This window comes from Sorex fumeus, unplaced genomic scaffold, assembly GCF_029834395.1.
Source record: "Sorex fumeus unplaced genomic scaffold, SorFum_2.1 ptg000026l, whole genome shotgun sequence".
Taxonomy (NCBI): Eukaryota; Metazoa; Chordata; class Mammalia; order Eulipotyphla; family Soricidae; genus Sorex; species Sorex fumeus.
The window spans coordinates 13,775,288-13,803,085 of record NW_026606083.1 but is presented as its reverse complement, the minus strand read 5'-3'; the positions used below and the strand labels follow the sequence as shown (position 1 = coordinate 13,803,085).

Here is a 27,798-nt window from a genome sequence, read left to right as displayed (position 1 = left end):
CAGTGGCGCATTTGATACTTGAAAACAAATCTTTCATAATTTTATAACACTCAAATTTTGAATCCAAAGTTACCCTATTTCACTTTTTGCTCTGTTTTTTAATAGTTTCATGTTGCTTCTAATTACATGATCACGTAATCAAAGTTAAGTCTTTCATATCTATAACTAGTATATTTGTGCCAATTTAGAAAAGTATGTCCAGTCCGGGGATTTCAAAATGAAAGGATTCTTTAGGGTTAATTTAATAAATGTCTTTTTTTGTAAAGCACTGGTTACTGCCGGGTGTAGCCCCAAAGGAACAACAATGAACAAAACTGATGAATTATCTTCAGGTTAGCTGAGGTAGCATTTTCAACATTTCTAATCAAAGGAAGGTTTCAAAAGCAAAGCAGGAGCAAGAAACCATGGAAATTCTCTCTTTGCTGCTATCTTTTTGCTGATTTCTGTAACACAACTTCATTTTCCTTAATGTGTGCTGTCTGTTTTGTTTTGGTATCACATCTGGAGTTATACAGGGTTGACTCCTTGCTCTGCACTCAGGGATCACTTCTGGCAGTGCTTGGAGGACCTTAAGGGGATACTGGGGACCGAACCAAGGTTATCAGTGCGTCAGGCGAGCACCCTATGTGCTATACTGCCTGTCTGGTTCAGTCACTGCTATTTCTCAGTTCAAGCATACTAGTTTCCTGCTCTGGTTTTATTCCACATTCAAAACACCTGTGATTGGCTTAGAATAGGCCTGATGGTCTCTGTTGGAGTAATCAATCAACAGTGCCCAGGATGGGGGCAAGTTCTGACTCGATTGCTAGGAAATTTTAATGGCATGATTAACAAGAAGCTCAACTAAATCTGACTTAAACATAAAAGGATAACATTATGGCATTCTGTCTGGAAGATGGCATGGCTGGATGCCCCTCATCTCTGTTTGATCCAGCACTTTGATGCTATCTTCACTCACTCTTACTTTCCTCTTCCCCCGTGTGCTCCTGAGATGTCTCAGGGACGCTGCTCTCCCAGTGGGGACAGTGTGTCCCGATGCACATCCAGAAGAGAGAATGTGGCTCTCAGTCCCGTGCAGAGGCTCCTTCCTGCCATCCTGGAAGAGCTGTTGTGTTTGTCTGTTCCAAATCCTGCCTTTACTTTAGAGTCTGTGGGGGGTGGTGTGGGGTATCTCTACTGTAAACCACAATGCCAAAAAGTAAAGAGAGAGAAAGAGAGAGAGATAGAGAGAGAGAGAGAGAGAGAGAGAGAGTGCCAGCCAAAGAGCAGGCTAGGAGAGAGATGGGGGTTGATGGGAGGGAAACTGAGGACATTGGTGGTGGGAAATGGAACTGGTGGAGGGATGGAAACACTATAGGACTGAAACCTAATCGTGAACAGTTTTGTAAAGGTCTGTCTCACAGTGATTCAATAATAATAAAGAAATAATTTTTAAAAGCCCTAATCCAAGAACAAACAAAAATTATTGGGCCGTATTTCCCCCTCAGGGAGTTTTCTGTTATGTTTTTATCAACACAATGTCTATCTCGGATTTCAAAAAAGTATCTCTGGTTAGGCTTTGATTCCCACCCATACACCAAGGTCTATGGCCAGGGAACTTGAAATTCTTTGGTAAATGTATATCATAATTGATAATAATGTTATGACTCATAGGAGGCAATATGATTTCATTGTCCCCTGGGATATAGTACACACTCATATATAATATTATAATTCCATTAGTTTTAATGAGAGATTTGTAAGTAGGTATAATTTGCTGAGGGGGCTCTAGACAGATGTTCAAGTTGCAATCTACGTGAAAAAAAGTGGATGCTTTTGTAAAAGAGAATCTGAAAAAGATATTTCACATGACTAGTTATCAGGAATATGATGTGATATAGTACTATGCATGCATTCAAAAATGGCTAAATTAGGCAGGCTGATAATACCAAATGTGGGCAGGCAAGGAGAGCAACAGAAATCCTCGTATTTTCCCAGTAGAGGTGCTCAGATATAACTACATGTAAGAATAAACTAGCAGCATCCAGAAAGATGGCCCAAGTATGAGCCCGTGGTCAAGTGCACAAGCCTAGCACATACAGACACCTGAGTACAACCCCCCTAGCAGGACCCTGAGCATCACTGGGTGTGCCCTCGGGGCCCCTGGGTACCACAAAGTGCATTCCTGGTGGGCCCCAGCACTGCTGAACCCACACAGCACCACATCCCTAGCCCTGATGGTTATTCCAATCACCAAATAGCCCTCAGCTCATGATCACTGACTTAAGGGAGCCATTTTGTCCATTGTGAAATTCCATCAGTTTTCTCATACCAGTTTCCTCAGAGTGTAATGAGAATAAACATCATTTCCTCAGGAAGCCAAGTAAAAGAGTGATTCACCAAAATTGCTCCATTCCCATTTCAATTTTGTTTTGAGGTGTGGGTCCTCCCAAGGGGTGCCGCCTTTGTAACCATCTGGGCCAGGATTTCGGTGCCAGGGGCCTGGGATTGCCTAGGCCAGCCCAATGGTGTCTGGGAGACCATATGGTGCTGGGTATCCAATCCAGCTCGGGCACATGCAAGACTCACACCCCCGCTCCTGTACCATCTGCCACAACCCATCATTCGGTCCTGCCCACGTGGATCACTTTGGTCGAGTTGCTCTGGGTGAAACATGACTCATTGGTGCTTTCCTGCAGCTCGCTCTGCCGTGATGGGGACCTGCGTCCACGATGGGCTGCACATCGTCAGGGGCCTCAGCCTCGCAGTTCAGCCGTTTGTAACACTGTGTGGTGACGAGTCCCCGGCTCCCATTTCCCTGTCTGGCCCCGTGCTGCTGAACTTCTACTCCAACGGGCACACCACGGACTTCGGATTCAAGGTTTCCTACAGGATAACCTGTGAGTATCCAGGATGAAGGAGCTTGGACAGTTCTTGTTTTTCCGGGGTAGTTTCCCCAAGGAATTTGAATTACGATTCTGCACCCTCAACTTGAAGACTGAGAGACTCTAATGGGGGAAGGGAAATGATCAATCTGAAATATGGTCCAAAAATGCATCGACTTTTTTGTTTCTTTAAAACAAGCAAACAAACAAAACCAAAGAGGGTTTTTATAGGGAACTTGGGCTCGAAGTACTCACGAATGACCAAGCAGAGGATGATACTTTAGTTTGAACTTTACAGGTAGAGCGAGCATCCCTGCTCATAGCTGGTTTTAGTCTACAAAAGCTGCACTTTGGGAGGGGGTCAGGGCACTGGACCACACAGAAACCTCTTTTATTTTCCAAAGTCATTTTGCTAACACAAAAGGCAATATTCTGTAAGTGTATGCAAACCCCAGGAGGATAGATTAATGACCTTCTGGCAGGGAAGGGTTTGTTTATTTAACACTACGCAAAAAAACATGGTCCTAAAGTAAAGACCTCAGGACCATGCTGGAATATACTTTTATTCCTGGCGACTACGCTAATGGTAAAAGGTGGAGCCAGCAGGCAAGACCAACAGGCAAAGGCTGGTGTGGCCCCCTCCCCTCCATCTCTTGATGCTCCTTGGCAACTTGACTGCTGTTGCCTTCGACACCCTGTGATCACTGTTCCCTCTGTCTAATGCCCTTTCCCTCTGCCAGCCCACCTTGCAGGCAAGAGTAAATATATCTTTTAGCATCAAAATTTTGCTTGGTCTTTATTTATCCAAACCAATGGCCAAGGCAAGTTTACATGGTTTTATTTCAAACCGATGACTGTTCCTCGAGAAGACAGACATGTCCACTGGCCCATGAAAGAGACCTCCACCCTCCATGGCCAAAGCTGCCCACTGAGGCCCGGCCCATGATTGTAAAGTAGGTGCCTGGTTTTGGAGATCTGTTGCAGAGGAAGATGGAACCGAGTGAAGAACCTTTTGCCCTCCCACCTGTTTTAGAGTCTTATTATGTTCTTTTTTTCCCCATTGCTTTTTGTTTGGGGGAGGATCTCTTATGCAGTGCTCAGGAGGTCTGGAGGCTCCTCGCAGTGGTTCTCAGCTGCTCTGACTGTGCAGGCATTGTACCTTCCAGGGCCACCCTGATAGGGAAGCATCTGACAGTGCTCAAGGAATCTTGTGCTCAGGGATCAAACCAGGGTTGACCCCATGCAAGGCAGGGACCTTAACTCTATTCTGCATCTCCTGCCCAATTACTTATATTCGTTCCCTGAAATTGAGATCTTGGGGAATTACATCCCTGCTTTGTATTTTTCTACTCTTTAATTCCTCATTTTCCTAACGTCCACGTGCAAAGCTTTACCTGTCCACTCTGAGAGTCTCATTTATAGTGTCATCATTACTCAGATTTCTGACACTATAAATCAAATCCTGACAGTCTATGATTTTGAGAATTAGGCATCAATAAGTTTTTCAGAGATAACATAATGATGTACTGAATGAAATAGAATAATAGCTCCCCAAAATCTGATTTAATTAATTACAGATAATGCCCAGAAGTCTGAGCCCATGAATACTCATGGCAAATAACTAATAGTTTGCAATCATGATACCGCATAAATGCCTAATAATTTTGATAACCATAAATGATATCCACAAAGATATGTAAGTGGAATCGATTCATGGATATAAACCATAGAAACATCAGCAAGACATATGAACAAATTATGAGTTTTCAAGTCAGACAACAAATAAAGAGAAGCCCGTCTTAATGCAGTGAGAGAGTAGGATATCTTCCTCATTAGCCGGAGCATTGGAACCCCCTGATGTGTAGGGTCAAGCAAATAGAGTCATGTGACTTTTTTCTGTAATGAAATTTCAGTGTTATTTCCTGCTAGCATTTTATTAGTTAACGTGAAAGTAACTAAGGGCTGTGGGTGGTTGATTTCTGGAGTAGGGGTCGTGGGGTGGAGGTTGTGGACCAAGCTTTGTCATGCCTGTAAGGAGCTAGTGGGAAGCGATAGTTTCACCAGTTTCACAATTGGCCAGAAATACTCAGTAGTTGAACATTTGAGCCCACGGAGACATCTGTAACTCGGCACTCAGTCCCCAGAATGATTCCCTGAACTTGGCTTTGTAATATTCCTTGGCAGCATATGCTGCTGCTAGATGCCAGTGTCCATATTGCTGTCCTTCTGGGTTCCTAGGATTGTGCAGGGAGTTTCTGATGGCCTGGTATCACTGTCATTCCTCTGCAGGCCAGAGGATTAAATTCAGGAAAAGGACACTTACACCCCAGCACAGGAAACGCCCCTTTTCACCATTTCCCCTCTAACCTCTAACCATGAATCTGACTCTGATACCTTCCACTCCAAACTGGATCGTGAAACACTCTTCCTGCTTCTACATGTTACCTGTTTCTTCCTCACCCATTGGGGCGGGGGGAGGGAATCGCATTGCTTTTGAACATAATGAAGGGAGGTTCAAGTTGCCTTAAAAATAAGTGTTGAGATATACAATGACTGTATTCATTTGTGGTATATAAAAATACATAGTAGAAGACTAATGTCCATGACCAAGGGGAAAATGGGGGCTAAAAGAATGGGTCACTGGTTGAGATCAACAACAAGTGTGTGGGGGACTGAGGGTAGATAAGATAGAGAAGGGACCAGTATGACAATAATAGCTGGGAGTGATCACGCTGGACAAGAAGTGAGTGTTAAAAGTAGGTAAAGTTATATTCCTGATAACCTTTCAGTATCTGTATTGCAAACCACAATGTCCAAACAGAGAGAAAGATACACAGAGAGAGACAGAGACAGAGTCAGAGGAAAGAGCGCCTTCCATAGAGGCAGGCTGGTGGGGGGAATAGTGGGTGATGGGAGGGAACCTGGGGACATTATGCTGGAAAACATGCACTAGTGGAGGGATGGGTGTTGGAAAACTGTATGACTGAAACCTGATCATGAACAGCTTTGTAAGGTTCATCTCACAGTGTTTCAATAATAAAGTAACCCTGTAGTACTGTCCTCCCGTTGTTCATCGATTTGCTCGAGCGGCACCAGTAACATTGTGAGACTTGTTGTTACTGTGTTTGGCATGTTGAATACATCACGGGTAGCTTGCCAGGCTTTGCCATGGGGGCAAGATACTCTCGGTAACTTGCCAGACTCTCCGAGAGGGGCAGAGGAATAGAACTCGGGTCAGCCGGGTTGGCCGCGTACAAGGCAAACGCCCTACCCGCTGTGCTATCACTCCAGCCCAGCAAGCTTCTGAGAGTATCTCGCCCACACGGCAAAGCCTGGCAAGCTACCCGTGATGTATTCGATATGCCAAACTCAGTAACAAGTCTCACAATGTTACTGGGCCCGCTCGAGCAAATCAGTGAACAACGGGAGGACAGGAAATAAAAAAGTAAAAATAAAAAAATAATAAGTGTTGAAGAAAATACTAAAATTGTTCATCTCTCTTAGGGGAATAGGTGTGACATTAATGAACATTTTGGAATTCCTGCCTATGTCGCATGTGATAACTGTGTTCTCGTGTTCCCCGTTTCCTCCTGCAGCCTGTGGGGGACGGTTCAGCTTTTCTGTCGGGGTCATCGTGAGCCCTGCCTATTCGTACTCAGACTATCCCAACAACGTGCACTGTCGGTACACCATCGCTGTGAGGGACGACAGAGTTGTACAACTCAAGTACGTAAGGCCCATGTCACCTCTGAGAAAATGCTGTGACTCTGTTCGCAGAAAAACTTTGCCCACCCCGTGGAGGGCACTCGGTCTCCCTGGAAGATCAGGAGGAGATGAGGAGATAAAGGAATTGTCAAGGGAATGAGGTGCAGCTGTGAGCAAAGATGGGCTCAATGCAGTTCCCTCCAATCTGGACAGAGCTGGAGGGATTCTCACTAAGTGGAGTGGGTCGGAAGGAGAAAGACAATCATTGACTGCTCACGTGTGGAATATAAAGAGAGAAAGTGAGGCATAAGACAGTCCTCAACAGAAAGAGGCCCTGGGATGGTGCAGACAGAACAATTGTCTGTGGAACAAAGGAGGGGGATGGGAAGAAAGGATCTCAGGATGGTGGTGGAGGATTGGGTCTAAATCACATATTCCCAATTCTCTAATTTGATTTGATTTGATTTCTAATATGATTAATAATGATCTGTCATGAGCTTAATTCCAACACCACACCATCACCCATGTACCTATCTCCCTCATTTCAGGAGAAAGGACCCCCCTTCTTCCCTCTCACCCCATTCAACTCAGTTGAGTGTATCAGTTCTCCATCATGTTGCCTTCAGATCTTCGTTGCTACCTCACTTTGTATCTTTAAGTCTCACATACTAAAGAGATCATTCTGTATCTGTCCCTTTCCTTCTGACTGACTCCATTTAGCATGATATTCCGCAGTTCCATCCATGTTGCCATAAACCCAACTGCAAATGTATATATACACATATATATACACCACGACTATATATATACATGTATATATACAGTGGAATACTATGCAGCTCTGAGAAAGAACATACTCCTATCTCTTGTAGTTTGATGATATGTAGCTTGTAATAGTAAAACTATGAAAGTTTTGGTGTAGAGCAAAGTGGAGTGTTTTTTAGAAATTTGACGGTTGAGACACTTTTCCACGGGGATAGATTAGGAAAATGGTATATCTTCACATCACAGAACAAGAAGAGGACAGGGTAAATGTCATTTTTTAATAAAACTACAAAAGCCATTGTGTTGCTGAAATGATAAAGATCAGTTCAATGTGTCAAAACATAATTGCAAATGGGCTCAGGATGACCTGAAACTCCCGACATCCAAGATTATAAATCACCGTCATTACAGTTCTCACTCATACAACACGTTGACATCTTGTAGGCACTCAGAAAATCTTGACTAAACTTTTTTATCAAGTTGATTAATTTCTAATATTTCCTATCAAGAAAAACTTAAATAGCCTTACATATCTGTCTTGGAGTTGGAAAAATTTCCTTCTATATTTACTGGCCCCCAAATTTATATATTTTTAAAGAGTAAAATCACAGTAGGGCTGGAGCGATAGCACAGTGGTAGGGAATTTGCCTTGCACGCAGCCAACATGGCCGACCCGAGTTCGATTCCTCCGCCCCTCTCGGAGAACCCGGCAAGCTACCGAGAGTATCTCGCCCGAACGGCAGAGCCTGGCAAGCTACCCGTGACGTATTCGATATGCCAAACACAGTAACAACAAAGTCTCCAATGGAGACATTACTGGGCCCGCTCGAGCAAAATCACAGTATCATAAAAACCATATAAACCATCCATTGATATTAATTTCACAGGTTCAGTTATTTTGACGTGGTGCCCTCCACCTTCTGCTCTCAAGACTACCTGGCGATTTATGATGGTTCTAACACGAGCGACCCCCTACTAGGCAAGTTCTGCGACTCCTCACTCCCACCCAACGTGAAGAGCAGCGGCAGCTTGATGCTCCTTGAATTCCACACAGACTCGTTCCAAACAGCGAGAGGCTGGAAGCTCATCTTCCGGGAGACCCTGGGTAAGGATCTGGGGCCTGGCGGTCCATCTTAGTGGCTTCTCTATCTCTTGCTTTGTGTCATAATTCCCTCTCACTACGCTGATCTTCCTTCTAGAGGAATTTGTCAACTGCAGTTTGGGCTTCAGATATTATGTATGACACATTCTGATTTTTAAAAATATCACTCAAGTCCTGGAGAGATACTCCAGCAGGCAGGGCACTTGCCTTGCCCATAGCCATCCCAGGTTCAATACGTGGCACCCTGGAGGGTCCCCTGAGCCCTGTGAGGAATAAGTGCAGAGCTCCGAGTAAGCCAGATATGTCCCCCAAAACTAAAACAAATCACTCGGGTCATGGATGTGGCCCAATGTGGTGGACACTTTCCTTGTAGGTATGGTGCCCTGGGTTTGATCCCTGGCTTCATATGCTCCTCCAGTATGGCCATGAGCAGCCCTGGTGGCCCCAAGCCCACTAACCAACCAATAAAAACAGTGATACAAAGGTATACAGTCTAGATATACACATCTCAAATGCTACCTGAGCCTCGTCTTATGACTTAGGGAATGAATGGAAGCCAAGACAAAGTCCAGATTAAGAAAGACCCCACAGCTTATGTTGACTTTATCCTTAAATCAAATTTAAGATTTCTTTTAAGGCTTCAAAGCCAGATGACTTCTAAAGACATGTAAGTGAAAGGTGGAGGGGAGTGCTCTGGGCCCAATGGGGAGACTTGCCAGGGAACCATGGGTGGGGGATGTGGAAGACTCCAACTCACACTGTGGGAAGCAGAACAGAAGGAGGCACAAACATCTCAGCACTGTCCCAGAGGCATGAAGAATGGACCGTCTGCAACCTATGGCTGCAAGGTGAGGAGGGCATCTTGGCTTCACTAGGTTGATCGGGATGCCTTAGATGATGAAGATTGAGGGAATATTTGGTTGTGTGTATTTGGAGTGGCCTGAGATCTCTCTCAATGGATAGGCGTGGGGTGCCTAGAGGGTGAAAGCAGTTTGGACCCAGGTGCCATTTCCATTTTTGCCTTGCTATTAGCTTTTCTGCCTCTCAGTTCACCATCTTGGGTCCCCACCTGGCACCTGAGCAGTCATTATCCAGAGAAGTGCCAGAACTGTTTTTTGAATGATAAGGCCACCCATCAGTTCCCAGTTTATCTATACTCAGCCTCAGTGGTACCTAGATCCTATTCATTTGGCTCCAAAAAATGTTTTGCATCTTCCATTGGAAGACAGATGTGATTAATGTTCTGAAAAAGTCCGCCAGACAGCTCGCCTACCCGGTGAGCCTCAGAGACTCAGGAAGCCCAGGATGTTTTCTGCGAGGAGAATTCTGCCTCTCGTTTCCACCTCCCGTTCTCTTTCCATCATGCTGTGGCTAACCTGTATCTCACGAATACAAAACAGCTTCATAGGTCTGGAGCATCATTTTTTTTTCATGCATTTCTTGAGGGAGGCAATTAGACATTCGCAGTTTTGAAGGCTTTCCAGTAAACCGTGGACATCATAACAAATGGTATTGGAAAACCACTTTGCCATCTCCTCTGTTTTGCGATATCAACAAGAACTTGAAAGTGCGTCTCACGGGCAGACGAAGAGTGCCAGCTGCCGTGGCGAAGTGGCCTGTGCAAACACAGAAGGCTACCTTGGAAGCAAAACTAATTTTCCTTTGGAGATTTTTGTGCATAAGGGACTTTGTGGATTTTTGCCTGTGGCTCAGACTGAGCCTCCAACGGAAGCTCCCTGCTCCTGCTCCGTGCTTCCAAGTGTTTTTGTTCATTTTTCTAATCTATTGCCACACAGGCTGGGGTTGGGGAGGAGGCGGGGTGAGCCTGGAGGGCACCTCCTCTCCATGGATGCTTTTGAGCCTCATGAAGCTGCCATGTCTCTAAACTCTAGAGTGGGCTCTGCTGTAATTTGGCTGAGCTGAAGGGAAGATGGGGCGCTGTGAGAGGTACTGCCCAAGCTTGACTGTCAGATGTTTCCAGTCCATTTCTGATTTTCTGCGCTCACCGCAGGGCAGAGCACTGGAATGTCATTACTGGCCGGCTCTACTGCCTGCCGTGATTAATGCCTTGGATGGTGCTGTCATCTTTGTACACGCCTCTGGCCATTTGGAAATGTTTGAAGAAATCATTGACGGTTTGCTTTCTCAACCGAAAACCCAAGGCTTCTCATGCTGGAGTAGTTTGGTGTCCCAGAGCTTCCCAGACCATGCAGAGGAGTTTGCAGGTCGTTGGGGACTCACTGTTATGGGAGTGCTGTAGGACTCATGGTTATGGGGGTTCTGCGTTGTCTGTGACCTGTCGGATTTCAAAGGCTGGGACTCCCGTGGGTTTGATGGGCATGCGCCATGGTGCAGAATTGAGACTCCTGGGCCTGGAGCAGTAGCAGAGCGGGTAAGGCATTTGCCTTGGGTGTGGCTGACCCAGGTTCGATTCCCAGCATTCCATATGGTCCCCCCTGAGTATAGCCGGGGTAATTCCTGAGTGCATGAGCCAGGAGTAACCCCTGTGCATCGCCGGGTGTGACCCAAAAAGGAAAAAAAAACAGAATTGAGACTCCTTGCTGCCCTTCTTTTTCCTGACACTGTCCTCCCGTTGTTCATCGATTTGCTCAAGCGGGCCCAGTAATGTCTCCATTGGAGAGTTTGTTGTTACTGTGTTTGGCATATCGAATACATCCCAGGTAGCTTGCCGGGCTCTCCGAGAGAGGGGCGGAGGAATCGAACTCGGGTCGGCCATGTTGGCTGCGTGCAAGGCAAACGCCCTACCACTGTGCTATCGCTGATAATTTCTGCTAATTGAGTTCCTGCCCTTCCTTTATAATTTCCCCCTGCAACGGCTTACCTAGGTCATTTGAGAAGCTTTGCAGGGTTGCAGATGTGTTTCTATGCCAACTGAGCTCCCCCTTCATTCTCCCTCCTGGGGATTTACACTCATGGTTTGCTCCTCCTGTTAAGACCACTGGCCTCGAGAGAGAGGGTTAGAGCAGACGCATAGGGTCCTCACCTGCCTGACCCAGCACCATAGTCCTTCCACTTGCTTTCCTCCCTCCCTCCTTATATCCCTCGCTTTTGTTGTTCCAGTGGCGAGGGATCACCCACTTGGGTCTGGTAAGCCCCAGATGGCACAGTCTGTTGTGACACCAGGGACTTCCATAACAATGCCCCGCCCTGGGTCACGTTGGCCAGGCTCCAACCTCCCACTCTTACACCAGCCCCTCATTGGCTTGCTCACGTCATGGCTCTTCCACAAAAGGTCAGACACTGAACGTTCCCTGGTCAGGGAGGGTGTTTGCAGACTTCTGAATCTGGGAGTTGTGAAGGGGCAAAGCATCTTCTTCAGATGGGCATGCCCTGGGATGAGACTGTCACACTAGGGAGGATGGCAGTCTCAGAGGCAAGAGGCCATCAGTGTCTGGAGGATGCAGGAGGGGGGCTGCCAGCCTCAGGCTGCTGCTCTCAGCCCCCACTCCCCAAACCTCCTCCCCCCAGTTACAGCCAAGGGCTGACGCTAGGCCAGATGGGCAGAGCTCTGCTGTGGAGACAAAGGCAACACGAGCCTAGGTGGGCACGAGCCTAGGTGGGCCCATGCAGGCAGGAGGAGCTGAGGCCAGGATGGGGTGACCACCAGGCCTTGATGATGCCCTTGCCACGAGAGATGTTGGGAAGCCCATGTCATTCTGACCTTGCTTGCTTTTTTACCTCTTGGTTTTTGGTCACACCCAGCAATGCTCCAGGGGCCAGCGTGGGGACAGAAATGGGGCAGCCCCCACACAGAGCCTGTGCTCTGTGTTCTGAATGTCACTGCTTCTGTCTGTTAGAAGTGTGGTGGGGTGGGGTACGATGAGGGGTGAGTCCTCTACACTCGGGGTGGGAGGGAATAGTAAACTTATACCTGAACACTATGGGAACCAAATTACCTAAACTAGAATACATTTTTTGAAATTAAAACAAACACTGTCCTCCTGTTGTTCATCGATTTGCTCAAGCGGTCCCAGTAATGTTTCCATTTTGAGACTTGTTGTTACTGTGTTTGGCATATTGAATATGTCACGGGTAGCTTGCAAGGCTTTGCCATGCAGGTGAGATACTCTCAGAAGCTTGCCGGGCTCTCCGAGAAGGGCAGAGAATCAAACCCAGATCGGCCGGGCTGGCTATGCACAAGGCAAATGCCCTACTGCAGTTCTATCACTCCAGCCCGAAATTAATATATATTTAAATTAAAAATTTATGATGGGGTCAGGCTGAATACATGTGGGACAACTGGGTTTGATTGTAGCACTGCATGGTCCCCACCAAAAGCCAAGGGTATCCCTGAGCATAGTGTTGGGGTCACCCCTGAACACCACAAGATGTAGCTCCTGAGCACTACAGGGTGTGGCTTCAAAATAAAAATATGTGATGGGGATGTAGTCTATCGATAATATCTCTAAAAAACTCCATAGATCAAAGGAAATAGATGGTGATGCATTAGGCAGTGACATTGAAGTCTGGATTTCTAGAGAGCTCCATCATCCCGTCACAAGGACCCTAGGATGGGATTGGGGTTGTATGTGGAGTGAGTCTGTTATTATCAACATAGCTCCTCCACTCACTCAAGATGCATTCACAGGAACAGCGAAGCCCACATCACCTTCTGCAACTAGAATCTTAAATCAAAGGCTAAACCCCAGTCAAATTGTAAGGCCTTGCAGAAGCCTTATTATTATCCACCAACAGTGGCCATGCAAATGAATTCAAGAAATGGTGAAGCTGCTCCTGCTTCTTCATCCTGTTATCACGGCATTACACAGGCAATGATATACCCACACATAGGATATGTTCTGGCTAGGTCCACCTCATTTTTGAAATTCAGTTAGGGTTTCTGTAGTTCTGCTTGGGGTGGGAAATCAGATCCCTTCCAACATCCAAGAGTGAGGGATAAGATGATCCTCAGCGTTTGGGGTCTGTGTATGTGTTCTCTGGATTTGTCCCCACTGCCAGAGCATCTGGAAAGTACCTCTTAGTCACACTGAGGGGAGACATGGGCCAGACAGTGAACCAGGGAGGAGGGAGGAGGGAAGAGGAGGAGGAAGAAAAGGAAGAGGAGGAGGAGGAGGAGGATGGGGGGAACCCATGGACACCACAAGGTATAGCCCCTAAGCACTATAGGGTGTGTCCCCCAAATAAAAGCATGTGATAGGGATATAGCCTATAGATAATATCTGTAAAGAACGAAAAAGGAGGAGGAGAAGGGAGAAGAGGGAAGGGGGGGACCGGGAAGGGACCCCAAAGATGGGAAACCTGGTTACAACTCACTGAGAAAAAAGAAGTAGAAAAGGAATTTCGTTCAGACATGTTTTTTTGTTTGTTTGTTTGTTTGCTTGTTTAAGTTTCCGAGATGATTGTTAATTTTGGCCTTTCAGAGCATTTTGAAGATCAGTAAGTAACCCAGTAACGCATGTTTAACTTGCCCTGCTTCTCCAGGGCTGTGCTGTATGTGGTATATGGTAGCTGCCAAACCACATTACTTTTTAAAAGCACGAGTGCAACAAGATAGTTAAATTATAACCTGAATAATTGTATAAATCCCGGCTCAAATAACCCTCAGTTTAGCAATAATGGGGACATTACTGGAAAGCAATATGGTTTGTCTGCGCTCTTAATGTCATTTGCTCCTTCTGATAAAGTCTGAGAATGAGACGAGTTGAAATTGTAAACCCATTTGCAGGAAACGAGACTAAGCAGATTTCCACCCTCCTGATGCCTCGTAACTGTCACTGGTAATTGGCCACTGGAGAGGCAGTGACAAAGACTAGGTTATCTGCAGTGGATTCTTTGTAAATTTTACCGGAAAAGGTGGCTTGATGTGGTTTTCCTCTTTTGCTTTTGCTAAACTGAGAATGGGAGCATATGATGAAGAAATCGATATGGGCTGAGTTCACTAAAAAAATCTCAGGAAGGCAGGGAAGATGGGATCAAAACTCGAGAACAGCAAGAGGAAGCAGAAAGGGTTTTATTGAAATAGATTCCAGCCTCGGAGTCTATGTCACCCCTTCAGTGACCCGATTGTTCTCCCTGGTCCTGAACTGGACACCATCGTTGGGAAAAAGAAAAGCCAAAGGTCCGGTGGAGACCAAGCTCAGGGCTAAAAGTGAGTGCCTGGGAAATTACAAGATAATCCTGAGAGATGCTGAAGTGAGCCAGAGCTGAGAAGCAGCTAGTCCCTTGACCTCAGCCTTCCCCAAAGCTGGACTTATCGGTGAGGTTGCTGGTCAGAGCCCCCATAATCCTCCCCATTCTGACACAGATCAGTTTCGGTGGAAGTCGGTTTCAGGGGGCAGATGAGCGGACAGTCTCTCGTCAGCAACCATCGTCAAAAGTCATTTGGTTGTAAAGTGATGGGAAATGAGGGGGGCTGGGCGGATATGATAGCAGGGAGGGTGTTTGCCTTGCATGCTACCGACCCAGGTTCAATCCCCTGTCTCCCAGATGGTCCCCCTGAGCACCGCCAGGAGAGATCCTTGAGCACAGAGGCAGGAGTAAGTCCTGTGTATTGCTAGATGTGGCCCCCCAAATAAACAAAAATGCTGGGAAATGGAAGATGGCTAGGTTGTGGAACCGCCATCTCTCTTTGCTCAGATTCATGAAGAAACAAACGGTCAGCACCAGATGGCAGCTTTCTGTCCTGCTCACACTTGAGTGACAGACAAGACAGCATCCTCAGGCTGGGTGGGAATGACGCTCCATCTGTGAGCTGCTCTGGGAGGTACTGACTCTGGGCTGTGAGCTCAGCACCCTCACTGCTGCTGGGTGGGCACCAGAGAGCCAGGCCCCTGCGCTGGAGGGTCTGGAGACAGACACAGGACCCCGCCCGGGATCAGGATACTGCTCCAACGTCCACTTCCTTCACGCCAGCCCTTCTTTCCTCTGCAGCGGTTGGGAAACTTCAGGCCCGAGAGAGTGAGGGGCTGAGATTTCGGAAAGGCGCTTTCCTTCTCTTCCCCTCTGGGGGGTCGTAGAACACCTGTTCTTCCCTTCCATCTTCTCATTTGACACCATTTCTGCCTCTTGGAAGCATTCTCACCTGTACCTTGCCCCAGATGAAGCATCTGGTGACATCGTTTTTCATATAAGCATGTAAGCATCATCCACGACTTCCTTTCCATACAGAATAGAAATATACACGTTTTAATAAAATACACTGTCTATAAATAACATGGCATGATTACATATTTATGCTATGTTGATATGCTAATGTTTGTATCATAATTTAGTCAGTAATTTGTTGTATGTTATAGAAACATACCTTTTATGACATTTATTATGCATAAAATATGTATATGTCTAATATTTAGACTATAAATAATAATCTATATTTATAAATATTCCATAAAGCCCTTTGTCATTCTGGTTTTGACAAAGAAACAACTCATCTGTGGGAATTTAAGGGGAGTAAATCTCTATATGGCAATATAGCTCAACCACAAATTAAGAGCTTCCAATTTAATAAAATTCTAAAATAAAAAATGGAGCACTTGGGCTCTTGGTTTTTTTATGAGATAAACTTGATTGGTGTTCTTATCGTGTAGTTTAGTTTGCAAGTGGGAAAACAAGCCATAAAGAAATTAAGTGCCTTGCCAGAGTAACCTAACTAGTGCTGAGAAGAATTGAAAAATCCTTCCCAGCTCCACTCTATGATACTTTCAACTAGAACCATAAATGTTGAATTATCATTAGTGCACTATGCAACCTCATATAGCACATGAACCACAAAACAATTCCATGTCCTTGTTTAAATTTGTATTAGAAGGATCTCGGATGCTTAGTCTATCTGATGGATTTTCCATCTGCTATCCTGCAGTCTATTGTGAGAATGCTGAAAAGCGCACTCTTTGAAAGCCAGCTTTTGTATAGACAGAATATTTGCACTTTTTTGTTAGCTTGACTTTATAATTGTCAATGTTGAGTGAATTAAAGTAACACTTTCAGTGGGCGCTACATTAATGTATCTTGAATGCTACAAATAATTAAATTTGATCACACTACTAAAATCTAACACAGATTTTTTTTTCAAATTTCCCTAAGTAACAAAGCTAACAAAATATATCAATGTAAATTTTTAGTGATAGAAGCATTTTTCTACTGAAATATCTGTTAGACAGTGTTTTAATCCTTTGTGGATAACTTTTTTCTGTTGTTCTACTTTTTTCCTTATAATCAAACAGACCATACAAGGCTACTCAATAATCTTCAAAAACAGATCACCACATAGAAACAAAAATTATAAAGCATATTTATAAATATGTTTATACTTATATAAAGTAAAAAGTAAAGGCCCTCCCGTTGATCGTCGATTTGCTCGAGCGGGCCCAGTAACGTCTCCATTGGAGACTTTGTTGTTACTGTGTCTGGCATATCGAATACTCTCGGTAGCTTGCCGGGCTCTCCGAGAGGGGCGGAGGAATCGAACTCGGGTCGGCCATGTTGCCGCTTGTAAGGCGAACGCCCTTCCGCTGTGCTATCGCTTATATATTAACCTTATAAATCCAGAAACAAGTTGAATCCCAAGAATTTTTCTAATAATCTAGGCCAGAAAGCAAAGAAGCACCCAGAAAGAACTACTAACATTTTCTATTCATTCCTTGATTATTTATTTAGCAATATTTACCCGCTACTTACTATGCAGGCAATGAACTTTTCTTTGGGAATACAAAGATGAACCAAGCTCTGTGCTTCAGAAGTTCACTTGAGTAGAAGCATTAGCAAATAACTGTAAATTTGGCGTGATAAATGCTTCTGACATGAGTACGTTCAAAGGACAATGCAGACAGAAAGGAAGGAACAGAGGATACTTTGGTGTCAGGTAACAGGACACAGAATTATTAAGAAGTGCATTGGAGAATGTCAGCTAAAATGTCACATAATGACTAAGAGCTGATGTCTCAGGCCCAACCTGCTGGCTTCAAATCCAGTTGCATATCACAACTTTGAACAGCTCCTCTGCCTTGATTTCTTCTCTCTGTAACAGACACCCAATAGTGCTTCCCCTATTGTAGTGAAGAGTGGATTTGGATGGGGTTTCTTCAACTTTTTTCTCTCTCAACACTCTTTCCATGAGAAAGTTTTTCCACAATCCAAATCTATTAAATAGATAAACAGAAATCAAACATTTGCCAATGGTAAATCACAAGACAAGTTTAAAACAACCCTTTTTGTGACCCAACCCCTTTCCCCACATCAGTTCTATGACCCCATATGGGATTGTGATCCATAACTGAAGAAGCTGCGGATGAGAGAATTCCCTCATTTCGGCATGCACTACATTTCAACAAAGAATAGTAGGAACTGGAGAGGAAGAGAAGCCGTTCGCTGCGGGGGAAAGGAAAGAAAGCCAGTGGAGCAAAGCACCAAGCGATAGGCCTATTCATTTAGGCGGCATCCTGAGCTGCATGCAGTCTTTGGTAAGGCTTTGGTGATGTGGAGGAATAAGGTAGAGATGGAGAGGAATGAGACAGGAGAGAGGGAAAATGAGAAGACAGGACCAGCAATGGAGGGTTCGATATCACATGCGAGGGGTGCTGGAGAACGCAAATTAGATTTGGTGAGAAAACCTGTTCATGCACCCAGGAGGATGATGCTTTGAAGTAGGCACAAGAAAACTGTGCTGTAATAGTTCACACAGGGGCCGCTGGGTAATGACAATGTGAACACTACCAGGAGGGCTGAGAGTCTAACCTGGCTAGAGAAGAAGGTTGCAGGGACCGTGTGACACAGTAGTCTTGAAGCAAAATAGTCAGAAATGAGGCAACACTGATGATCCTAATATCCCGATTAAGGGCCTGTCAGGGCAAATTTACCAGGAGACAAGTCAATTTTATAGGGGGGAAAAAAAACAAATGATTTATTTTTTTACTTTGACATGAAGAATTTTTTTTAAATTTTATTGAATCACCGTGAGATCGTTACAAGCTTTCATGTTTGGGTTCACAGATCACAGATCATCCTGTTATTCGTCGATTGCCTCGAGCTGGCCCCAGTAACGTCTCCTTCATCCTAGCCCTGAGATTATATTCAAGGCTCTTTAGGAGAATGAGACCCATCATTGTTACTGGTATTTGGCATATTGGGTACGCCAGGGGGAGTTTGCCAGACTCTGCCGTGTGGGCAGGCTGCATTTGATAGCCTGCAAGTTTGTCAAAGTAGGAATGAGATGTCATAATAAGATGTCGCACGGCCGCAAATGCAGAGCTGGTTTTTATAGTCTCTGAGTCTTGGCCGCTGATGGGATTACACGGCGCCAGGGGGCCAGTTGGTGGGTGTGACCCCCGCCTACTGGAATTTGGAGGATCTGGGTGGAGGATGCTCTACTCCAATCCGAGTAGGCTTGGAGATCTTGGTCCCGGAACCCACGTGGTTTTGTCCCTCTGCCAGTACCTTCAGGTGTGCGGAGAGTGGTCTCAGAATGATGGTGGCTGGTCCTGGAGGTCTTCGGCTTCCGGGGCCCTGGTCAGGGCGGGGAGGAAAGCTCAACCCACTCCCCTCCAAGGGGCCCTGGCGAGGAATGTTTGGGTTACAATCACACAATAATCAAATACCAATCCCTCCACCAATGCACATTCTCCACTACCAATATCCCCGATGTACCCCCCTTTCCCACCCTCTCCCTGCCTCCATGGCAGACAATATTCACTATACTCTCTCTCTGCTTTGGGGCATTATGATTTGCAATACAAATACTGAGAGGTTATCATGTTTGGTCCATTATCTACTTTCAGCACATATCTCCCATCCCGACAGATTCCTCCAGCCATCATTTTCTTAGTGATCCCTTCTCTATTCCAGCTGCCTTCCCCCCTCTGCTCATGAGGCAGGCTTCCAACTTTGGAGCAATCTTCCTCGCCTGTGTCTCTACTATCCTTAGGTGTCAGCCTTATGTTATATTATTTTAGGCCTATTCATTCAAATAGTGCAGTCCTTCATTCATTCAAATTAGTGCAGTCCTTCTATGTCTGTTTCTCTCTTTCTGACTCATTTCACTTAGCATGATACTCTCTGACATGAAGAATTTTGTGTTTTGTAGACATAAGTCAATGTTCAGTAAATATCAGATACGAGAATTCAAATTCCAGCAGAAAAATCTGGGTTAGTTGCTCTTTTTTTATTAGGGAAAAAATGAGCATTTTTTTGGTTAATGGATCCCCGTGAGATAAAAGAGCACCTTTTAAGGTAAGTATAGTATATTCTAGCATATTCCCTTACTCTTAGGAAATGTAACATTGCACATATGCATGCCAAATGGTTCTGTCTTCCTGGTGGATGGATTCATGCTTTCTGTTAGTTACTTTCTAAAGTTTCTTGCCTTGGTGTCTACCTCCTTTAAGCGTAGATTCCTAAGCTTGCTTGAAGTTCATATTTTACTGCATATCTTTCCATTTCTCTCCATTTTTCTCTTCTGGATAGAGTATATGGGGTGGGGGGTGTCCTTAGTCTTTCAATTTGATCACATGCTTACAGCTAATAAAATTACCATCAGTAATGGATTTAAATAGATCATGTAAACAAATGGTTGTTTAAATGTGAAGCTGAAGTGTGGACTGAAGTTAAGGTTTTTATTGGCTTTGCTGCTAGGTATCCAATTTCGAACATTTGTTGAAAAGTTGTCCTCTTGCCATCGAGTTGCTTTTGCATCTTTGAAAGAAAATCATTTGGACCTATTGTATTCTCTATCCTATTTCATCGACCTGTGTCTCTAACCTTCTCCCAGTGTAGCACTGGCATGTTGACTGCTGCCTACTTCTAATTAGGCTGATTCTTCCCACTTATTTGTCCTACTCAAGTTAGGTTTGACTGCTCAAAACTGTCTTCCCTATTGCCTTTCCATATAAATTTCCAAGTAAGTTTTTTTATATGGGCAGAAAAATCTTCTGGGATTTTCATGGGAATTGCATTAAACCTATGCATCACTTTGAGAAAAATGACATCTGACTATGCTGAATCTTCTCGTCCGTAAACATTTATGGCTCACCTTTTCTTTAAGTCTTTGATTTCTTTAATAATTTTATAAATATTTGCATATTCTTCCTATATATATATCTCATTGTTTACCTATTTCATTCTTTTTAAAGAAAGTATCTTTTTAAATTTTATTTCATTAATAGTATGTAGAAATAGAACAGTTTTTGTGTATTGTTCTTAATACCCTAAGTTCTCACTGAACTTGTTTATAAGTTCTGTGGGTTTTGTAATATATAATTCTTAGAATTTTATGCATCTTGAAATAGTGATCATTATATATATGCATATCTACAATTTTCATTTTCCCATTTTTATTTACCACAATTTATAATAATATCCTATTCATATTAGAGATGAAAAATATATTTAATATTTTCCTGATCTTAGAAGGAAATGTATTGGATATGCCAAACACAGTAACAACAAGTCTCATAATGGAGATGTTACCGGGACCGCTCCAGCAACTCGATGAAAACTGGGAGGACAGTGACAGTGATAGAAGGAAAGTATTTAGCTTTGACCATTAAGAATCATTTTTGGAGTTTTTTTTTAATGCCCTTTATCAAGTTGAGAAAATTCCCTTCTGTTCCAATTTAGCTGAAACTTTCTATCATGAATGTGTCAAATCTTATTAAATTTCTTGCCTACCTCAATTGATATCATTGTATCATTTTGCTAAGTAAATCATTTTAAAATTTCAAAACTGGCAAGATGGTTCTCACAAAATGTCTTGGGACTAATGGTGCATACATATGTCAGATATTTTCAAGAAATAACCAAATAACACAAAATAAATGAAAAGATTATAAAATTCTCCTTCTGCTAATTCATTACAGACTCCATTGCTCTTTCTGGTGACTACAGGTAGATTAGATTCATTGAAATTACCTTTTTCTTAATAAATAACCATTCTTAATAACATGTTGTATGCTTTCCAAATATTACCAGTCTAAATATGCTTTATAATGAAATTAAACCGTGTCCAAAAATTACAGTATAAAGTAAGTCATATTGCTAAAATCCAAGAAAAACCAGAAAAAAAGATACAAGTTATCTTTTAAAATCCTTAAGTTATTTTTTTAAATAACAGAAACATAATGGCTAAAAAGATATACACGCTTGAGGGAGTGAAAAAAATCAAGCCAATTTACTTTTAAAGAAAAAGACAAAAGTGGTTCATCTGATAACTCGTAGAATTTTTCAAATAAATTCCTTGCCTTCAGGCACTTGTCCATGCCAACCTGGAAAATCACTCTAAGATTTATCCAGAGAGGGGATCATGGAACTCAGACAGTGTCCATGGAGGTAGGGAGCACTCGCGTCTCCTGGCACCAGTTTCCCATGAGGTTATGTTCTGGCGTTTTACCTTCTCCGGCTACAGCTCATGCCCCCAAACTGGCTCATTGGGGAATATGGGAAAATGCTGATCTTTATCATCAGCCTGACTGCCCCTCCACCATCTGTCAAGTAATAGTTGTCCAGAGAGGGCTGGAGATCTTATCCAGAAGACCTCAATAAAATGTCAGCCGCAGGAACGCTGCTTCTCTAGTTAAGTCATTGGAAGTGGATCTGACTCTGCGTAAGTTTTCAAGATGTTTTCCCTCCGATAATGGAGCTCTTTCTTATCAGATTGGTCCTGGCCTGGGCCTCACGCTGAACTTTAATAATCAGAGAGGGACACTTTTAAGATTCGGTGACTGGGTTTTAATTAAGAGTATCTCGACTGCTCAGGAGGGGGTTTAATGTTTCCAATCTATCTTTAGCCCAGCATTTTCTTTCTGTGGAAAAAAAACCCACAAAATCAAAACCGAAGAGCTCTTTTGTAGGAAGTGTTTTCGTTTGGGAAGAAGGTTGGAGTGACATTTGTTCTTAGGCTCCTGGGAGGGCTCCGAGAGGACTTGAGTGATGAAGGAGGTGGTGATGGATGGGGGTGTCGGCTGGGGGCGGATGGCAGGCGACAAGGACGATGATGGATTGAGGAGGGTAAACGGCTCCTCAAGGTTACGGTCTTAGTTCGTGGAAAAGAAATCCGTTCGTAAGCAAATATCCTTTTCTCACGTCTGAGGCTGCTGCAGTGTCAGAGATCTCCCCGCCTTGCTCAGATGTCCTGCTGTGGTGACAGAGATGGTAACGTGACACAGCTAATATTCATCGTCTGTCCCCTAAGCCATGCATTTCCCTTTGCCAGAAGAGGAACGGAAACCAAGAGGAGCTGCGCACTACCTCAACTAGCGCCATCCCTAGCACTTCCCATTCCACTCATGACAGAATTGACTCCTCTCTGTACCTGATCTAGAATCTTGCTGTCTTGAGCTCGGTTCCCGCTTGACCCTTAGATAAGTTCTTCCGAGAGTGGTGGGCTCATCCCACTGTGCTGCTGCTTTGCAGACCACCCAGAAACAAGCTGCTTGCACCACCCAGAGTGCTCACTTAGCTTCTGGGCCTGGCACTCACATGTGCCTGTGTTCCAGGACCTCATGCGAGACTGCAGCTTTACTCGGGGATTCGAGGGGTGGAGAGGCAGAACAGGGGATCAGTTTGGTTTGTAGGGGCCACCTGCTCTTTCCTGAATGGTTTTCCAGGGCATGGACTCTTGATAGCTCAAGAGTAAAGACCAAGAGTAAGGCCAAGAAAGGTTCCTACTGTGTGCCCAGTGGCTCCATGGCCCAGACTCACTCAGCCAGAGGCAAGGAGGCAGAAGAAAGGAGAGGAAATTTATTTATCTCTTTTTATTTCTTTTTTGGGGTCACGCCCAGCGATGCTCAGGGGTTACTCCTGGCTCTGCACTCAGGAATTACTCCTGGCGGTGCTTGGGGGACCATATGGGATGCTGGGAATCGAACCTGGGTTGAGTGCGTGCAAGGCAAATGCCCTACCCACTGTGCTGTTGCTCCAACCCCTATCATTCATCATTTTAAGAAATGAAATAAATATGTAAACAAAAAACTGGTAGCAGAGTGCAGTGTCCATACATCTGGCATGCCCAGTCACGTAGTCAGTCCTGATGTCAGGCGGTCAAAGAATGGATACCCGGCCCCATCCTTGGCCAGAAGGGCTGGAGAAGCATCTCGTCTACCACCCTACTCCATCGAGACCAACTCTTGTCAGTGGTTTTCAGACTGGACTCTGGGGTCCCTGGGAGGGGGTGGTACCTGGCTTCTGTGACTGGTGATGTGTAGTAAGTGTGTATAATGCTGCTGTAGGCTAAGGTTGGGGCACTGCTCCTGCAGCCGCCAGGATCGAATCTACGCTGATAAATGCTTCATTGGATTCCCCTCCCCTCCATTCCCTGCCCCCCGCCCCAATCCCCTGCTCTGTTGCCATAGTTATGATGTTGGGGTCACCCCATGTGTTGTTATGTGTCTGAGGTGATGCTCATTGGGGGTTGCACATGCTGGGCTGCGGTACTTACCAGGGTCACAGGCACCCATACCCGGGCTCAGGAGTCACATGATCTTCCGCCTTCCTGTGAGCACTTGAAGGGTCACACACTCTGGCACCAGTACTCACGAGTGCATAGCTGGGAAGCAGGGAGCACACTCGGAGTGCGAAGGCTCCCAGGCGTTATTGCCGCCAGACTGAGCTCAGGGTCACACTATGGTTTCACTCTGGCTAAGGCGGCCACATGGATGGGTCCGGCCATTCCTGGGGCCGTTGCTGCTGGTTCTATTTGATAAAGGACTTTGCAGTGGGTCTATTGGCGAAGTCACAGCACCAGCCCAGGGTGCAGACCTCCAGCTCTTCCTTGCATCTTGCTGCCTCCAGCCAGACCCCTGGCTTCTCCCCCAGTGCTCACGAATGCATCCCCACTTTGCTGAGCAAACCTCTTCCCACTTTACCCTGGCTAGCCACCACATTTGGTGCAAAGGTTAAATTCTATAATCGGGCATTTGAGACCCTCTCTAGAATAGTGAGCCCTGGTCTCCAGTCTCTTTCTCATCGTTTGCTTCCCCTTCCAGCTGTTCTGTTTTCTCAAACAGCTGTGTGTGGTGGTCCTCAGAGCTGCCAGTCTGGACTCACTGGGACCAACGCAGTTTCTAAATGGGCTCATCGGTTTGAGCTTGGAAACCCAAATCAAATGTCATTTATTTCCTTGAACATTCTAGATCCTCATAGCCTTGAGTAACCTTCTCCTTTGGGCAACTCTCCCCCAGAACTTTTTTGCCCTTTCATGGTACCTGCCACTTAAGAAATTGCCTCATTTTCTGTTCTACCACTGCAGTGAGACTACCTGCCACCTGAGGTGAATACCCCACCTCAGTGCTATCTTCAGTCCCTTAGATAGTAACGTGACATTTCACTGACAACTGCATCAGCTCATAAAGGGTCTAAGGCTCTTGCCTTGCAATCCACTGACCCCAGTTTGATCCCGGCCACTGTATGTGGTTCTCTGAGCACCACCAGTAGTGATTCCTGGGTGCAGATCCAGAAGTAAGCCCAAGCACTGCCAGGTGTGGCCCAAACTACAATAACAATAACCGCAACAGCAGCAAAAGCAGTCAAGCAAGAGAAATGATGCGACTAGAAGGGGAAATGGGACTTTGGAGCCGGTATGGATGTGTTTTAGTGCAGCCTTGGAATGTCTGCATGTTACTGCGCCCACCTTTTAAATCCTCATTCCTCTGAGGGCTGAGTCCCCATCACTCTCTCGTCAGTGGGTTTTTCCCTCCTGTTCCATCTTTTCAGGAGCATCGGCTTAAGCTGTGCAGGACACAGAACGGCCCTGGATTCAGAGGATTTTGTAGAACTTGTATTCATTTTAAGAGTGCTTTTTAGCTCTCTTTTGGTGTTTTTATTTTCAAATGCAGAATATTTAAGGTACATTTTTTATGTCTCCAATAAACATTTCGTTTTTTTTCTTTTATTGGAAAAGAAAAATATATATATGATCTAAGATGTGATATATATATACTGTATATACATACAGTGATATGATGTGTATATATACAGTGTATATATGTATATATACATATATGTATGTATATATATACAGCAATATGATATATCACTGTATCACCGTCATCCCATTGATCATCGAATTACTCAGGTGGGTGCCAGCAATGTCTCTATTCCTCCCAACCCTGAAATTTTATCAGCCTCTTCTTACTCGTCTTTTCTTAATGATTGAAGGCTCTTTCAGGGTCAGGGGAATGAGACCTATTGTCGTTACTGTATTTGGCATATCAAATACACCACAGGGAGCTTGCCAAGCTCTGCCCATGCCAGAGGGATACTCTCAGTAGCTTGCCAGGCTCTCCAAGAGGCATAAATGGGTAGGAAGTGTCTTATAATGTGAAAGTGGCCTGGAGCATGGCGGTGGTTGGGGCAGTGGAGGTCGGCTGTCGGGGCTGGGTCCCTTGGGGTGGGAAGGGCTCTTACTCCCCTCCCCCCCCCGCAGCCTGGCGCGGAGTCATATATTATGATATATATGGTCTATATATATATATATATATATTATCTAAACTGGAGTCTTCCATGTCTCCAGCGCCCTCTTAGACAGATAATTTGACAGATGTATTGAAAGCCAGTTATCCCAGCATTGGGGAAAATTTTGCATAAATTCCACTTCACGCCATCAGTGTTTAGAGAAGCCTAGGACAGAGGAAACACCCAGCCTAGTGCCCACCAGTCTTGTTACGCAAATCACCTGATTTTGCACATAATTGGAATTTTGTGAAGCTAGAAAAAACTTTAATAAATAAAACAATTTAAAAAATAAATAATGATCACAACAAAATAATAGGGGCTGGAGCAATAGCACAGTGGGTAGTGCGTTTTCCTTGCACATGGCCAACCCCGGGTTCGATTCCTCCATCCCTCTCGGAGAGCCTGGCAAGCTACTGAGAGTATCCCGCCCTCACAGCAAGCTCCCCATAACGTATTTGATATGCCAAAAACAGTAACAACAAGTCTCACAATGGAGACGTTACTGGTGCCTGCTCAAGCAAATCGATGAACAACCGGAGGACAGTGCTACAGTGCAATAAAATAATAAGAATAAAAGCTTTAATCAATAAAATAACTTAATAGCTAGAAAGTACTCGTGCCACCAAAAGTGGCTGTGCTTTTCTGGGCAAATATGGGTAAGTTGGGAGGTGGGTTGGGAGGAGGAAGAGGAGGTATGAAGCAGCTCATGCTGGTGGCAGCACCACCTCTGTGCAAACTCAGGGCTCAGAGAATGGTCTGATAAGCCTCATCTAAGGGCCACTGAAAATAGGAATGGTGTGGCCTGGAAGACAGAGCACCCAGCCAGTGTTCAGGGTGCCTCAGGGTCCTCTCAGCAATCCTCAGCCTGCTGGGCTAGTTCAGTACAGGGGCTCAGCAATGCTGGGACCACCCCAGCCATGTGGGGGGCCTCCAGCTCCTCCCCCAGTGATGCTGACAGGATTGTGTGGTGCTTGAGAATCCAACTTGGGTTGGACACGGGCTGAGGCATGTGGCCTAATCAGAGGGCTCCCTCCGTCCCCCGTGGTGTGGCTTTCAAAGCCATGTAATGCTCAGATCCTTCCTTTACGCTCTGAACTGTGGTGTGTGTGTGTTTGTGTGTGTGTTTCCCCCAGGACCCCGAGAAGGATGTGGTGGTTCCCTGACAGCTGCAAATCAGACCTTTGCCTCTCCCAGTTCCAACACCAGCGGGCACTACATCAAGAATCTGAACTGTGTGTGGTACCTTAGGGCGCCCGTGAACAAGCTCATCAATCTCACCTTCCACACGTTCGCTCTGGAGGCAGTCTCTTCGTTCCGGGGATGCACTTATGACTTTGTCAAGGTAGGCCACTGTCTTCCTGAGCTCTTTGTCCTCTTCCTCATCCTAGCATGGTTCGCTCCACGTGGGGAGACCTGAAGATGGTGAGTATGAGGGTTTTTTCCTTTTTTTAATCGCCTGTTCTCTTCAGTGATGCCATGGATCACTTGACCAATGCTCTGAGTTTCCAATTGGTTAATAATGTGGATGGGGCTGGGACAGGGAAGAGAACTCGTCCAAGGAGAAGAAGGGGATGCTGAGAGGTGATGAAGTGTCTTGCATGATACCTATGAGTGACAGCACTGTAATCTGCAGTACTCAAAGGTATAAGAAAGTGCCTGAAATACCCTACATCACTAATGCACCAAGAGGGCAACATATCTCGAGCAAATATAGATATATATACACATATATACACACATATATATGTACATATGCACACACATATATGTATATGTATATAATATATGTATATTAGCACTTAGACTCAATCTGTAAGAACATTTTAGTAATCTCTTGCACAAGGGCCTAATGGATCCAGGGTGAGATACAACAAACTTCACATACTTTCCTCTAAGAAAACTTTTTGGGATGATTTTTAGTGGATTATTCCTAACTAGCAG

The 27,798-nt window shown here is 44.9% G+C and overlaps 1 protein-coding gene across 1 annotated transcript in view; it reads left to right on the top strand.

The window, feature by feature from the left end:
• Positions 1-27,798, top strand: part of CUBN (cubilin) — a 277,528-nt gene that overhangs the window by 235,949 nt on the left and 13,781 nt on the right. The window contains exons 57-60 of the mRNA XM_056114630.1: positions 2,679-2,879; positions 6,461-6,590; positions 8,222-8,439; positions 26,991-27,199. Of these exons, the coding sequence (XP_055970605.1) occupies positions 2,679-2,879; positions 6,461-6,590; positions 8,222-8,439; positions 26,991-27,199 (758 nt within the window). The remainder of the gene's footprint in view (positions 1-2,678; positions 2,880-6,460; positions 6,591-8,221; positions 8,440-26,990; positions 27,200-27,798) is intronic.